At 49.1% G+C, this 15,120-nt stretch overlaps 1 protein-coding gene across 2 annotated transcripts in view; it reads left to right on the top strand.

Moving 5' to 3' along the window:
• ST6GALNAC4 (ST6 N-acetylgalactosaminide alpha-2,6-sialyltransferase 4) overlaps positions 1-15,120 on the top strand; it is a 266,878-nt gene that overhangs the window by 182,963 nt on the left and 68,795 nt on the right. For both annotated transcript variants that reach the window (XM_069609108.1, XM_069609109.1), the window contains exon 4: positions 13,941-14,350. In XM_069609108.1, the coding sequence (XP_069465209.1) occupies positions 13,941-14,350 (410 nt within the window). The remainder of the gene's footprint in view (positions 1-13,940; positions 14,351-15,120) is intronic.

Genomic DNA, 15,120 nt, shown 5'->3' on the forward strand with positions numbered 1-15,120 from the left:
TGTGAGGGTGTGAGTCAGCCAAAGGTGCAGAAGGAGGAGAGAAAGCTGTGGCAAAAGCCTCAACTGACAAACGCTTCATGGGTCGGATGACCGAGAAGGTAGGTGGCAGTACTGGAGTCGGCTTCACCTGTGGGGAAGAGAGAGTGAGGTGAGAAGAAAGGAGAAAGTGAGAGGAGTGGTGAGAGGGTTAGAGAAGGGGAGGTCTGAGGAGAGCAGCACATCCAGGGTGCGCCCTGCAGAGTGAGTCGGGCCAGAGGGAAGAATAGAGAGAGAGAGAGAATTGCAGAGGTTTCAAAAGAGTCCTGAAGAAGGGCTGATAGCATCCATGCGGATGTTCAAGTCTCCCAGGAGGAGAAGTTGGGAGGTAGAAGCAAGGAGCGAGGAGGAGAGGTCAGCCCACACAGAGAGTAAGAGGGTGACCTGGCCAGGCAGCCTGTAGATAGTGCCCACAGTGAGAGAGAGGCCAGGAGAGATAGAGAGCCTGCAGACCAAGCATTCAAAGGAGGATTAGTGCTGCATTGGAAGGATAGAAGCAGGGATCCACTCTGGGAAAATCAAGGCTACACCCCCACTGGGGCGGTTGATTCTGGGTTAGAAAAGAATCTTGTAGCCATCGGGAAGGAGAGTGTCGAAACTCGTGACAGAGCTGGCCGTGAACCAAGTCTCGGTGAGACCGAGTACATCCGAATCAAGGTCTTCCAGGAGATGGCAGATGTCAGAGGAGTGTTTGACAGCTGAACGAGAGTTGAGAGTAGTGATGTGGAGTAGGTTACCGCATTTGAAGGTCTTCCAGGGAGGAGTACAGGCCAGAGGTACACCTTGCAGAAGTGTTGAGGTGTCCGAGGATGGGAAGAGGAAGGAAGAGAAGGCAGTGTAGTCGGGAGGGAGAAGAGAGTGTCAGAAGGGTGGCAGAGGAGGGAGGCAACAGGGTGGCCAGAGAGGCATTAGGGGATTCCAAAGAGGTGGCAGAGGAAGGTGGCAGCAGAGGAGCCAGAGAGGGGTAAGAATGGATAGCAGGAGAGGAAAGGAGGTTGATAAGGTGCGGGAAACATCAATCAAAGAGGAGGAGATTGGCCTGAGGGCCCTGGACCAAGGCAGTGCCATTTAAGTAGACATTAATGATGGTCTTAGAGGAGTGGAATGGGGCCAGGAGGGCCTCCCACCGGGTGCCACCATTAATGGGAGAAGAGGAAAAAGGAGAGAGAACAGAGACCATATGTGGGGTCCCCAGGCAGGCGGGGGAGGCGGTAGGGGAGGTCACACGGGGTGGGGAGATAGGAGGGAGGCAACGGGGGGGACATGAAAGGGAGGGGGGCTCAACAAAGAACAAGAAAAATGGACCTACACATCAGATGCAGTACATATCCACCAGAAAGAAAAGAGCACAACAGGGAACTGAGGAGAAGAGAATGCAGATGTAGTACAGAACCAGGGAACTGAGGAGAAGAGAATGCAGATGTAGTACAGAACCAGGGCAAAGCACAAAGCATAACGGGGAACCTGGAAGTAAAGAAAACAGATGCAATACAAGACCAAAAGCAAAACCCAGAGGTCAGCAGGGAGCCTAGAAGTAGAGAATGCAGGTGTAGTACAGAACCAGGCAAAGCACAAAGCATAACAGGGAACCTGGAAGTAAAGAAAACAGATGCAATACAAGACCAAAAGCAAAACCCAGAGGTCAGCAGGGAGCCTAGAAGTAGAGAATGCAGGTGTAGTACAGAACCAGGCAAAGCACAAAGCATAACAGGGAACCTGGAAGTAAAGAAAACAGATGCAATACAAGACCAAAAGCAAAACCCAGAGGTCAGCAGGGAGCCTAGAAGTAGAGAATGCAGGTGTAGTACAGAACCAGGCAAAGCACAAAGCATAACAGGGAACCTGGAAGTAAAGAAAACAGATGCAATACAAGACCAAAAGCAAAACCCAGAGGTCAGCAGGGAGCCTAGAAGTAGAGAATGCAGGTGTAGTACAGAACCAGGCAAAGCACAAAGCATAACAGGGAACCTGGAAGTAAAGAAAACAGATGCAATACAAGACCAAAAGCAAAACCCAGAGGTCAGCAGGGAGCCTAGAAGTAGAGAATGCAGGTGTAGTACAGAACCAGGCAAAGCACAAAGCATAACAGGGAACCTGGAAGTAATGAAAGCAGATGCAATACAAGACCAAAAGCAAAACACAGAGGTCAGCAGGGAGCCTAGAAGTAGAGAATGCAGGTGTAGTACAGAACCAGGCAAAGCACAAAGCACAACAGGGAACCTGGAAGTAAAGAAAACAGATGCAACACAGGGAGCCTATAAGTAGAGAATGCAGGTGTAGTACAGAACCAGGGCAAAGCACAAAGCATAACAGGGAACCCGGAAGTAAAGAAAACAGATGCAATACAAGACCAAAAGCAAAACCCAGAGGTCAGCAGGGAGCCTAGAAGTAGAGAATGCAGGTGTAGTACAGAACCAGGCAAAGCACAAAGCACAACAGGGAACCTGGAAGTAAAGAAAGCAGATGCAATACAAGACCAAAAGCAAAACCCAGAGGTCAGCAGGGAGCCTAGAAGTAGAGAATGCAGGTGTAGTACAGAACCAGGGCAAAGCACAAAGCACAACAGGGAACCTGGAAGTAAAGAAAACAGATGCAATACAAGACCAAAAGCAAAACACAGAGGTCAGCAGGGAGCCTATAAGTAGAGAATGCAGGTGTAGTACAGAACCAGGGCAAAGCACAAAGCACAACAGGGAACCTGGAAGTAAAGAAAGCAGATGCAATACATGACCAAAAGCAAAACCCAGAGGTCAGCAGGGAGCCTAGAAGTAGAGAATGCAGGTGTAGTACAGAACCAGGCAAAGCACAAAGCACAACAGGGAACCTGGAAGTAAAGAAAACAGATGCAATACAAGACCAAAAGCAAAACCCAGAGGTCAGCAGGGAGCCTAGAAGTAGAGAATGCAGGTGTAGTACAGAACCAGGCAAAGCACAAAGCACAACAGGGAACCTGGAAGTAAAGAAAACAGATGCAATACAAGACCAAAAGCAAACCCCAGAGGTCAGCAGGAAGCCTAGAAGTAGAGAATGCAGGTGTAGTACAGAACCAGGCAAAGCACAAAGCATAACAGGGAACCTGGAAGTAAAGAAAACAGATGCAATACAAGACCAAAAGCAAAACCCAGAGGTCAGCAGGGAGCCTAGAAGTAGAGAATGCAGGTGTAGTACAGAACCAGGCAAAGCACAAAGCATAACAGGGAACCTGGAAGTAAAGAAAACAGATGCAATACAAGACCAAAAGCAAAACCCAGAGGTCAGCAGGGAGCCTAGAAGTAGAGAATGCAGGTGTAGTACAGAACCAGGCAAAGCACAAAGCATAACAGGGAACCTGGAAGTAATGAAAGCAGATGCAATACAAGACCAAAAGCAAAACACAGAGGTCAGCAGGGAGCCTAGAAGTAGAGAATGCAGGTGTAGTACAGAACCAGGCAAAGCACAAAGCACAACAGGGAACCTGGAAGTAAAGAAAGCAGATGCAATACAAGACCAAAAGCAAAACCCAGAGGTCAGCAGGGAGCCTAGAAGTAGAGAATGCAGGTGTAGTACAGAACCAGGGCAAAGCACAAAGCACAACAGGGAACCTGGAAGTAAAGAAAACAGATGCAATACAAGACCAAAAGCAAAACACAGAGGTCAGCAGGGAGCCTAGAAGTAGAGAATGCAGGTGTAGTACAGAACCAGGCAAAGCACAATGCACAACAGGGAACCTGGAAGTAAAGAAAGCAGATGCAATACAAGACCAAAAGCAAAACCCAGAGGTCAGCAGGGAGCCTAGAAGTAGAGAATGCAGGTGTAGTACAGAACCAGGCAAAGCACAAAGCACAACAGGGAACCTGGAAGTAAAGAAAACAGATGCAATACAAGACCAAAAGCAAAACCCAGAGGTCAGCAGGGAGCCTAGAAGTAGAGAATGCAGGTGTAGTACAGAACCAGGCAAAGCACAAAGCACAACAGGGAACCTGGAAGTAAAGAAAACAGATGCAATACAAGACCAGAAGCAAAACACTGAGGTCAGCAGGGAGCCTAGAAGTAGAGAATGCAGGTGTAGTACAGAACCAGGCAAAGCACAAAGCATAACAGGGAACCTGGAAGTAAAGAAAACAGATGCAATACAAGACCAAAAGCAAAACACTGAGGTCAGCAGGGAGCCTAGAAGTGAAGAATGCAGGTGTAGTACAGAACCAGGCAAAGCACAAAGCATAACAGGGAACCTGGAAGTAAAGAAAACAGATGCAATACAAGACCAAAAGCAAAACCCAGAGGTCAGCAGGGAGCCTAGAAGTAGAGAATGCAGGTGTAGTACAGAACCAGGCAAAGCACAAAGCATAACAGGGAACCTGGAAGTAAAGAAAACAGATGCAATACAAGACCAAAAGCAAAACACTGAGGTCAGCAGGGAGCCTAGAAGTGAAGAATGCAGGTGTAGTACAGAACCAGGCAAAGCACAAAGCACAACAGGGAACCTGGAAGTAAAGAAAACAGATGCAATACAAGACCAAAAGCAAAACCCAGAGGTCAGCAGGGAGCCTAGAAGTAGAGAATGCAGGTGTAGTACAGAACCAGGCAAAGCACAAAGCACAACAGGGAACCTGGAAGTAAAGAAAACAGATGCAATACAAGACCAAAAGCAAACCCCAGAGGTCAGCAGGAAGCCTAGAAGTAGAGAATGCAGGTGTAGTACAGAACCAGGCAAAGCACAAAGCACAACAGGGAACCTGGAAGTAAAGAAAGCAGATGCAATACAAGACCAAAAGCAAAACCCAGAGGTCAGCAGGGAGCCTAGAAGTAGAGAATGCAGGTGTAGTACAGAACCAGGGCAAAGCACAAAGCACAACAGGGAACCTGGAAGTAAAGAAAACAGATGCAATACAAGACCAAAAGCAAAACACAGAGGTCAGCAGGGAGCCTAGAAGTAGAGAATGCAGGTGTAGTACAGAACCAGGCAAAGCACAATGCACAACAGGGAACCTGGAAGTAAAGAAAGCAGATGCAATACAAAACCAAAAGCAAAACCCAGAGGTCAGCAGGGAGCCTAGAAGTAGAGAATGCAGGTGTAGTACAGAACCAGGCAAAGCACAAAGCACAACAGGGAACCTGGAAGTAAAGAAAACAGATGCAATACAAGACCAAAAGCAAAACCCAGAGGTCAGCAGGGAGCCTAGAAGTAGAGAATGCAGGTGTAGTACAGAACCAGGCAAAGCACAAAGCACAACAGGGAACCTGGAAGTAAAGAAAACAGATGCAATACAAGACCAGAAGCAAAACACTGAGGTCAGCAGGGAGCCTAGAAGTAGAGAATGCAGGTGTAGTACAGAACCAGGCAAAGCACAAAGCATAACAGGGAACCTGGAAGTAAAGAAAACAGATGCAATACAAGACCAAAAGCAAAACACTGAGGTCAGCAGGGAGCCTAGAAGTGAAGAATGCAGGTGTAGTACAGAACCAGGCAAAGCACAAAGCATAACAGGGAACCTGGAAGTAAAGAAAACAGATGCAATACAAGACCAAAAGCAAAACCCAGAGGTCAGCAGGGAGCCTAGAAGTAGAGAATGCAGGTGTAGTACAGAACCAGGCAAAGCACAAAGCATAACAGGGAACCTGGAAGTAAAGAAAACAGATGCAATACAAGACCAAAAGCAAAACACTGAGGTCAGCAGGGAGCCTAGAAGTGAAGAATGCAGGTGTAGTACAGAACCAGGCAAAGCACAAAGCACAACAGGGAACCTGGAAGTAAAGAAAACAGATGCAATACAAGACCAAAAGCAAAACCCAGAGGTCAGCAGGGAGCCTAGAAGTAGAGAATGCAGGTGTAGTACAGAACCAGGCAAAGCACAAAGCACAACAGGGAACCTGGAAGTAAAGAAAACAGATGCAATACAAGACCAAAAGCAAACCCCAGAGGTCAGCAGGAAGCCTAGAAGTAGAGAATGCAGGTGTAGTACAGAACCAGGCAAAGCACAAAGCATAACAGGGAACCTGGAAGTAAAGAAAACAGATGCAATACAAGACCAAAAGCAAAACCCAGAGGTCAGCAGGGAGCCTAGAAGTAGAGAATGCAGGTGTAGTACAGAACCAGGCAAAGCACAAAGCATAACAGGGAACCTGGAAGTAAAGAAAACAGATGCAATACAAGACCAAAAGCAAAACCCAGAGGTCAGCAGGGAGCCTAGAAGTAGAGAATGCAGGTGTAGTACAGAACCAGGCAAAGCACAAAGCATAACAGGGAACCTGGAAGTAATGAAAGCAGATGCAATACAAGACCAAAAGCAAAACACAGAGGTCAGCAGGGAGCCTAGAAGTAGAGAATGCAGGTGTAGTACAGAACCAGGCAAAGCACAAAGCACAACAGGGAACCTGGAAGTAAAGAAAGCAGATGCAATACAAGACCAAAAGCAAAACCCAGAGGTCAGCAGGGAGCCTAGAAGTAGAGAATGCAGGTGTAGTACAGAACCAGGGCAAAGCACAAAGCACAACAGGGAACCTGGAAGTAAAGAAAACAGATGCAATACAAGACCAAAAGCAAAACACAGAGGTCAGCAGGGAGCCTAGAAGTAGAGAATGCAGGTGTAGTACAGAACCAGGCAAAGCACAATGCACAACAGGGAACCTGGAAGTAAAGAAAGCAGATGCAATACAAGACCAAAAGCAAAACCCAGAGGTCAGCAGGGAGCCTAGAAGTAGAGAATGCAGGTGTAGTACAGAACCAGGCAAAGCACAAAGCACAACAGGGAACCTGGAAGTAAAGAAAACAGATGCAATACAAGACCAAAAGCAAAACCCAGAGGTCAGCAGGGAGCCTAGAAGTAGAGAATGCAGGTGTAGTACAGAACCAGGCAAAGCACAAAGCACAACAGGGAACCTGGAAGTAAAGAAAACAGATGCAATACAAGACCAGAAGCAAAACACTGAGGTCAGCAGGGAGCCTAGAAGTAGAGAATGCAGGTGTAGTACAGAACCAGGCAAAGCACAAAGCATAACAGGGAACCTGGAAGTAAAGAAAACAGATGCAATACAAGACCAAAAGCAAAACACTGAGGTCAGCAGGGAGCCTAGAAGTGAAGAATGCAGGTGTAGTACAGAACCAGGCAAAGCACAAAGCATAACAGGGAACCTGGAAGTAAAGAAAACAGATGCAATACAAGACCAAAAGCAAAACCCAGAGGTCAGCAGGGAGCCTAGAAGTAGAGAATGCAGGTGTAGTACAGAACCAGGCAAAGCACAAAGCATAACAGGGAACCTGGAAGTAAAGAAAACAGATGCAATACAAGACCAAAAGCAAAACACTGAGGTCAGCAGGGAGCCTAGAAGTGAAGAATGCAGGTGTAGTACAGAACCAGGCAAAGCACAAAGCATAACAGGGAACCTGGAAGTAAAGAAAACAGATGCAATACAAGACCAGAAGCAAAACCCAGAGGTCAGCAGGGAGCCTAGAAGTAGAGAATGCAGGTGTAGTACAGAACCAGGCAAAGCACAAAGCATAACAGGGAACCTGGAAGTAGAGAACGCAGATGCAACACAAGACCAAAAGCAAAACACAGAGGTCAGCAGGGAGCCTAGAAGTAGAGAATGCAGGTGTAGTACAGAACCAGGCAAAGCACAAAGCATAACAGGGAACCTGGAAGTAGAGAACGCAGATGCAACACAAGACCAAAAGCAAAACACAGAGGTCAGCAGGGAGCCTAGAAGTAGAGAATGCAGGTGTAGTACAGAACCAGGCAAAGCACAAAGCATTAACATGGAACCTGGAAGTAAAGAATGCAGGCAATTGCAATGTGATGCCACAAACCGTGGATAGAAACACAATATCCAGAACCGAAGAGAGCAAACACCAAGTCAATACAGTCAACAAGGCACAGAACACGACAGGAACCTAGAAGAAGAATGCAGCAACGCAAAGTAATGGCCGAAAAACAGAGGAGCACGAGGCAGTGTCAGAAGAGTACACAATAGATTGAAGAGGGAAGGGCTGAGATGTGAGAGGAAGAGAAACGCAGGAGGGGGGAATGGAACAGGATGCATGGACCTACGATGCAAGGGTTGGCTAAGTATTTGAGCACAACACAATACAACACACCCAGATTCCACTTACCTGATCAGTCGCAACAGGTCAACAGCAGCACCACAGCGGACACTACTGGAGCTTTCTTTAGACTCTGGTCTTTGGCCGAGGGGGCTGCCACTGCAGGGGTGACTTGGTTGGCCATTTTAAAGGGCCTACCAACCAATGAGAGGCAGTGGGATGGAGGGAGGGGGGGCAACAAACAAGGACGAAACTAGGACAAAGGGAGAGTGGAGCAGGCAAACACACGCTGTGGCCCGAGAATAACATCTTTACAAATGCACAACTTACTGTGCCATGGAGCACCTGTCCTCACCCCAGCACCAGAGACGTTGGCGTTGCCTGATGGTGGGGATGGCCTGTGGGGGACAGAGGGAGTAAACACATGTTGGTGCATGCTTACCTGCTGTATGAGCAGGGGGTCGGCCCCTGGGTCCTCCTGGTAGAACAGGTCCAAACAGGAATTGCCTTTTTCCACGTCGTCCCTTCACTCCAGACATCCAGACGAGAGACGCCCTTGATCTAAGAGTTAAGAGAAGAAAGGAAAAGGCAGGGATAAGAAGGTGGGTGGTGCTTAGGCCAGGTGACCTAGATCCACTTGCACCTGCTCTCCATCAGTAAAGGAAAAGAGTCTGGAGGGCTCTTTAATTAGGGAAAAAGAGTGGCAACCAGGAAGGCACCAGGTGGGCGGGGCTTAGGCCAGGTGACATAGATCCACTTGCACCTGCTCCCCATCAGTAAAGGAAAAGAGTCTGGAGGGCTCTTTAATTAGGGAAAAAGAGTGGCAACCAGGAAGGCACCAGGTGGGCGGGGCTTAGGCCAGGTGACATAGATCCACTTGCACCTGCTCCTCATCAGCAAAGGAAAAGAGGCTGGAGAGCGCCTTAGGTAGGGAAAAATAGTGACAACCAGGTAGGCACCAAGTGGCCGTGGCTTGCTAAGTGGGCAACAGAGCAGCAACCTGGAAAGCACCAGGTGGGCCGGGCTTAGGCCAGGTGACCTAGATCCACTTGCACCTGCTCCCCATCAGTAAAGGAAAAGAGTCTGGAGGGCTCTTTAATTAGGGAAAAAGAGTGGCAACCAGGAAGGCACCAGGTGGGCGGGGCTTAGGCCAGGTGACATAGATCCACTTGCACCTGCTCCTCATCAGCAAAGGAAAAGAGGCTGGAGAGCGCCTTAGGTAGGGAAAAATAGCGACAACCAGGTAGGCACCAAGTGGCCGTGGCTTGCTAAGTGGGCAAAAGAGCAGCAACCTGGAAAGCACCAGGTGGGCTGGGCTTAGGCCAGGTGACCTAGATCCACTTGCACCTGCTCCCCAGCTGCAAAGGAAAAGAGGCTGGAGGGCTCCTTAAGTAGGGGAAAAAGAGCAGCAACCAGGAAGGCAACAGCTGGGTGGGGCTTGCTAAGTGGGGAAAAAGAGCGGTAACCAGGTAGGCACCAGGTAGGCGGGGCTTGCTAAGTGGGGAAAAAGAGCAGCAACCTGGAAGGCACCAGGTAGGCAGGGCTTAGGCCAGGTGACATAGATCCACTTGCACCTGCTCCCCACCTGCAAAGGAAAAGAGGCTGGAGAGCTCCTTAAGTAGGGGAAAAAGAGCAGCAACCAGGAAGGCGCCAGGTGGGTGGGGCTTGCTAAGTGGGGAAAAAGAGCGGCAAGCAGGAAGGCACCAGGTGGGCGGGGCTTGCTAAGTGGGGAAAAAGAGCAGCAACCTGGAAGGCACCAGGTAGGCGGGGCTTAGGCCAGGTGACCTAGATCCACTTGCACCTGCTCTCCATCTGCCTGTTCATCTGCAGTAATTGGTGACAAAGTAGGCGTACACAGCTTGACAATAAGAGGTGGACAGGAGTCACCCTTGCGGTTTGAAGGTTTAAGGGCCAGGATGGTCTCCAGGACATAGACTTCAGAGACTTGAGAGAATGAGAAAGGGGTTGTATCTGTGAGGTAGAGGTAATTTAGTGATGGTACGTGGCAGGAGTGGAAGCTTTGGAGGCTAGTAGGATTTATTTGGCAGTAATTCTGTTTCGAAGTAAGTCGATTTTGTTGGTGAGGGCATCCTGAATGGTGGTACCCCAATCTTTGTCGGTCCTAGTGTGAGTGTTGGGCCTGACAGGGTTTTCCAACTCTCGCAAGAAGGAGAACAATTCTTTGGAGTTAGAGCTGGCATTAGAAATTCTGGTGTACAAATTAGCCTTGCGGGAGAAGACAGCGTTCTTGTAAACATTAGTGGCTTTGGCAAAGTTAGAACGATTACCTTGGGAGGTTGTGTTTTTGGTGAAGGGGCTTAGGGGTTCTCTTGTTTCTACAATGCAAAATAAGTTCATCAGAGAACCAGAAGTTGGTGAGTTTGTGTGGTTTGGTAGTTTTGGGTTTGAGCGGAGAATATTGAACAATCGTGAATTGGGGGCTCTGATGATAGAGGTTGGCTAAAGCATCTGGGAAGTTGATAGATCGTAGAGTTGATGTGAGAAGGGAGGCTAGGGTGGGATTGTGGAGCAAAATCATACTGCGTGCAGGAGCAGTAGTAGCCGGAGGGATGGAACGTGAGAAGTGGTCAGATCATGTTACCGGGGAGATGGTAGAGATTGCAAGGGTGACGTCTGAGCTCAGGGCCCTTTAGGAACGTGCATATGGAATGGATGGGATCACACAGAATAACTCTGAGTCCAAATAACCGAACCAACTCAGGAAGATGGCAAAGTACTGTTTTATTAACAATTATCTAAAATATGGAGTTTACTATGAACGTCAACGGACGGACGCTCAGGTTCTCTCATCATACTACATGGCAAATAATGAAAAACCTACTAAGGGTCAGGATTGGCTTAAGGGGAACATAGTATATTATCTATAGGAACTAGGATTGTGATTGGCTGCCCACTGTCAGGTGGGCAAGATATGCCTACCTCTAAAACATACAGCAAAGTAGTGTCCATAGCTTTAGACACTCCCGTCCCCTGCACCACACAAATACTGAAATACAGTCCAACAAATTATTTGCACATAAAAAGGAAAATTACATTAGTTCACCATCATATAATACGCCTATACAGTGATGTCATAGACTCCTTTTGTAGAGATGCAATGCTTTCAGATGCAGTCCTTTCAACTCAACGTGTTTCGGGGTCATTAACCCCATCTACAGGAGTGGACTTCTGCAGATGTAGACAGAACAGACAAACTAAGATCCAGTTTACATATCCACTAATACTTATCAAACCAATTATTCATCAATAACCTGAATTCCAGATCCACCTTCAGCACAGGTGTGGAGACCCTAGAACAGAATCAGAATAAGGGACTGCACCTTGTGTACACAGTGTAACCAGAGCAAACCCAGTAGACCACACACAGTCAGATGGCACTGCAAACAGATTGGCAATCCACCTACGATCACTTCCTGTGTTCACAGCCTACTGTTCAAAACATGCAGGCCATGCTGGCCCTGGGATGGGGTATCCGAGGGATACCACACATACTGCCTACAGTTCCTGCCTCGTGGAGCGAATAGCGGACTGTTAGGGAGAATGCTCCAGAATGGCTAATTTCCTTACCTACTGAGTCCCTCAGCAGCTTTGCTGGATTTCTAGGATTTTTTTTTCACCTGGTAAGTGTGTGGGCCTTTTTTCCCACTCTTACATGTGTTTTGCTGTGTGTGTTTTACATTTTTGTGTTCATAGACTTTGGAACCTCGCCTACCCCACGGGCATCATCTTTTTACCGTGTGTTACACAGGCTTGTCTTTCTCAGACTTCCCAACTCCGACTCCATTTTCTGGGGCTGACTACAGATTACCAGAACATGTAAAGTTGCCATTGACTTTATTAGTCTTTTTAAACTCACAGACCCAGTACTAACTATCTTACATAGAGTACCGCAAAGGGGGTAATAGTTGTCCCTTTTGGTCTGTCTCTCATGGAACACTATTTTGTTCCCCTTTCTTTAAGATTTGGCTGGTGGCAGTGGTATCTACCCTTTTTTTCCCTACCACGGTCTATTTAAATAGCTTTGGTACTGTTTTAGGGTAAGTTAGTAGCCTCAAACTTAAATCCGCTGGACCCCATTTACTTTTATTTGGTTCCGGCTGGGTTTATTTGCCATTTCTTTTTGTAAGGGTCTTTCTCGTGTTTTACTCTGCGTGCCAAACCAGGTTTGGTTCCTTTTGTTCGCCGGCCTTTGGCAGGCTTCTGCTCAGAATCCCTCCTTAGGCGCCTGAATGTGTGTGGGGGACAGGATGTGAGGGAGGGGTTTGAGACTCCCTGCACAGGGTCTCCTTGGAGATCCATGTCACACTCTGTATGATTGGCAGCCAGGCTGTGTGAATGGGGGAAAACTGCATAAAAAGCAGGTCTCTGGGACTGAGAAGGCAGAGTCGCCACTGGATCGAGAGAACTGAATAGAAGCTGACAGAAGAGGACCTCTACCATGACTGAACCTGCCGGTGAAGCCCTGCTGCGGTTATGAATCTCCAAACTTCAGCGACAGGGAAGATCTCCAAGGAATCTTCTCGCCTTGAGCTGGTGGGACCAACCAGTTCACCAAACTGCAAGACAGGCCTCCCTCCTCTGGTTGAATTGGCTGTACACAGCTACAGTGAAACGGATAGCCAGAAGGGTCGGAACCCTGCTTGGGTTTTAAGGAGCGCACCTTTTATTTGTCGCTTTTCTCTGCTGCTGGTTTCTTCCCTGGGCAGTGCAGGACCCTCCAATCTTCTTACTTCGTGTCAGTCCGACAGTCGCTTCAGGAATCGTGAGCCTGCAGGACCTGCCAGGAACGTCTGCCGCAGCTACAGCATTCTTCTGCTCTAACGGTACTGTGCTAACCCGGTTGTTCGTTCCGTCTGACCGCAGTGAAAGTGTTTGAAATCTTTCGCCAAACCGAGGGCTTGTCCTTCTCTACTCTTTAAAGTAACTTTTCTTCCGACCAACTTCGTTTCGAACTCTTGGCAAAGACTTAACTGCAAACTACTGTGAACTGTGTGATCCTATGCAAAGACTCTGGTCTATTGACTTTGGCTCAAGCCCCTTGATTTGATTTCCTCACCATAGTTGCCTTTTCTAGATTGCCCTGCTTACTCACTTGTTGGTGCTGCTTAATTCCTGTCTAACTTTGTCTTTCCCTCCCTTTTAAATTGCTGGAGTGCCATTTTGCTCACACATCATTTTGAGTTTAACTGGTCCAGAATGTATTGGGTGGTGTGTAGTGTATTAAGAGTGTGATTTTTCTGATGCTTTTAATTAGTGAATTGTTTTATGAATGATGTATAAATAAATATATATTCTTTTACTCAGAAACATTGAGTCAGTGTTTGTTGGAATCATAGTAAGTGCTGTCCTTTGTGTAACTATTTGATACTGCTCAATTGCTCTTGAGATAAGTCTGGCTGCTCAGCCATCGCTACCACTTTACTGTGTAGTACAGGCTTGTACCAAAGGTGAATTTGTACTGTCACTTGTAGTCTTAATTGTGTGTGGTGTTCCCAAGGGGTACTGCACAGGATTTTGCCTAACACAGACCCCCCTTTGGCCCCCGGCCTCTCACAGATGACATTGCGCCAGTACCTAGGGTCCAGTACTCTCCCTGGGTTTTAGGATTAGCACTCCTTTTCCTTCTGTGCACACTTGGGGAGCAGCACACCTTCACAACGTACTCCCAGGGGTGCGCCTCCTCAGTACTCACACAGCAGGCGCCGCTCTTCTGTTTGTGCACCTTTGCTGCTCACGTTAGTGCATGGATGTTGTGATGAGAGGGGAATTGTGCGGTGCTCCGCTAGTGGGCGTAGTTCCTGAGGATATCGCGGCGCCTCAGCTTCCGGATGTAACCCCCACCTTTCTTTCCCCCCATGCCCAGGTGCTCTCCCGGCCACGCTGCCAGCGGTGCTCGGTGGTCTCCAGCTCGGGCCAGATGCTGGGGTCCCGCAAGGGGCAGGAGATCGACTCGGCGGAATGCGTGCTGCGCATGAACCAAGCGCCCACCCAGGGCTTCGAGGAGGATGTGGGCAGCAGGAGCACTGTGCGGGTGGTGTCCCACACCAGCGTGCCGCTACTCGTCCGGAACAGCAGCTACTTCTTCCAACAGTCTTCAGACACTATGTACATCATTTGGGGACCACAGAAAGTCCTGAACCCTGAAAAGGGGGTCGTTTACAGGACACTCTTGAAAGTGCAGGAGATGTACCCCAAAACCCAGGTGTACACCCTGACAGAAGCCATGATGGCCCACTGTGACTTGATTTTCAAAAATGAGACCGGCAAAGACAGGTGAGGAGTGACTACAAGGTGGCACTGGGCACTGCCACTGGGCACTGCCACAGCCCTGCAGTGTGGGGGCGATACTGGAGGGTGGGGGTTGCATGAGTGACTACAAGGTGCCACTGCAGGCCCCTGCCACTGGGCACTGCCACAGGCCTGCAATGTGGGGGCGATACTGGAGGGTGGGGGTTGCATGAGTGACTACAAGGTGGCACTGGGCACTGCCACTGGGCACTGCCACAGCCCTGCAGTGTGGGGGCGATACTGGAGGGTGGGGGTTGCATGAGTGACTACAAGGCGGCACTGCAGGCCCCTGCCACTGGGCACTGCCACAGCCCTGCAGTGTGGGGGCGGTACTGGAGGGTGGGGGTTGCATGAGTGACTACAAGGTGCCACTGCCCCAGCCCTGCAGTGTGGGGGCGATACTGGAGGGTGGGGGTTGCATGAGTGACTACAAGGTGCCACTGCAGGCCCCTGCCACTGGGCACTGCCACAGCCCTGCAATGTGGGGGCGGTACTGGAGGGTGGGGGTTGCATGAGTGACTACAAGGCGGCCCTGCAGATTCCTGCCACTGGGCACTGCCACAGCCCTGCAGTGTGGGGGCGGTACTGGAGGGTGGGGGTTGCATGAGTGACTACAAGGTGCCACTGCCCCAGCCCTGCAGTGTGGGGGCGATACTGGAGGGTGGGGGTTGCATGAGTGACTACAAGGTGCCACTGCAGGCCCCTGCCACTGGGCACTGCCACAGCCCTGCAGTGTGGGGGCGGTACTGGAGGGA

Source organism: Ambystoma mexicanum, chromosome 8 (genome assembly GCF_040938575.1).
Source record: "Ambystoma mexicanum isolate Mex_15411 chromosome 8, UKY_AmexF1_1, whole genome shotgun sequence".
NCBI lineage: Eukaryota > Metazoa > Chordata > Amphibia > Caudata > Ambystomatidae > Ambystoma > Ambystoma mexicanum.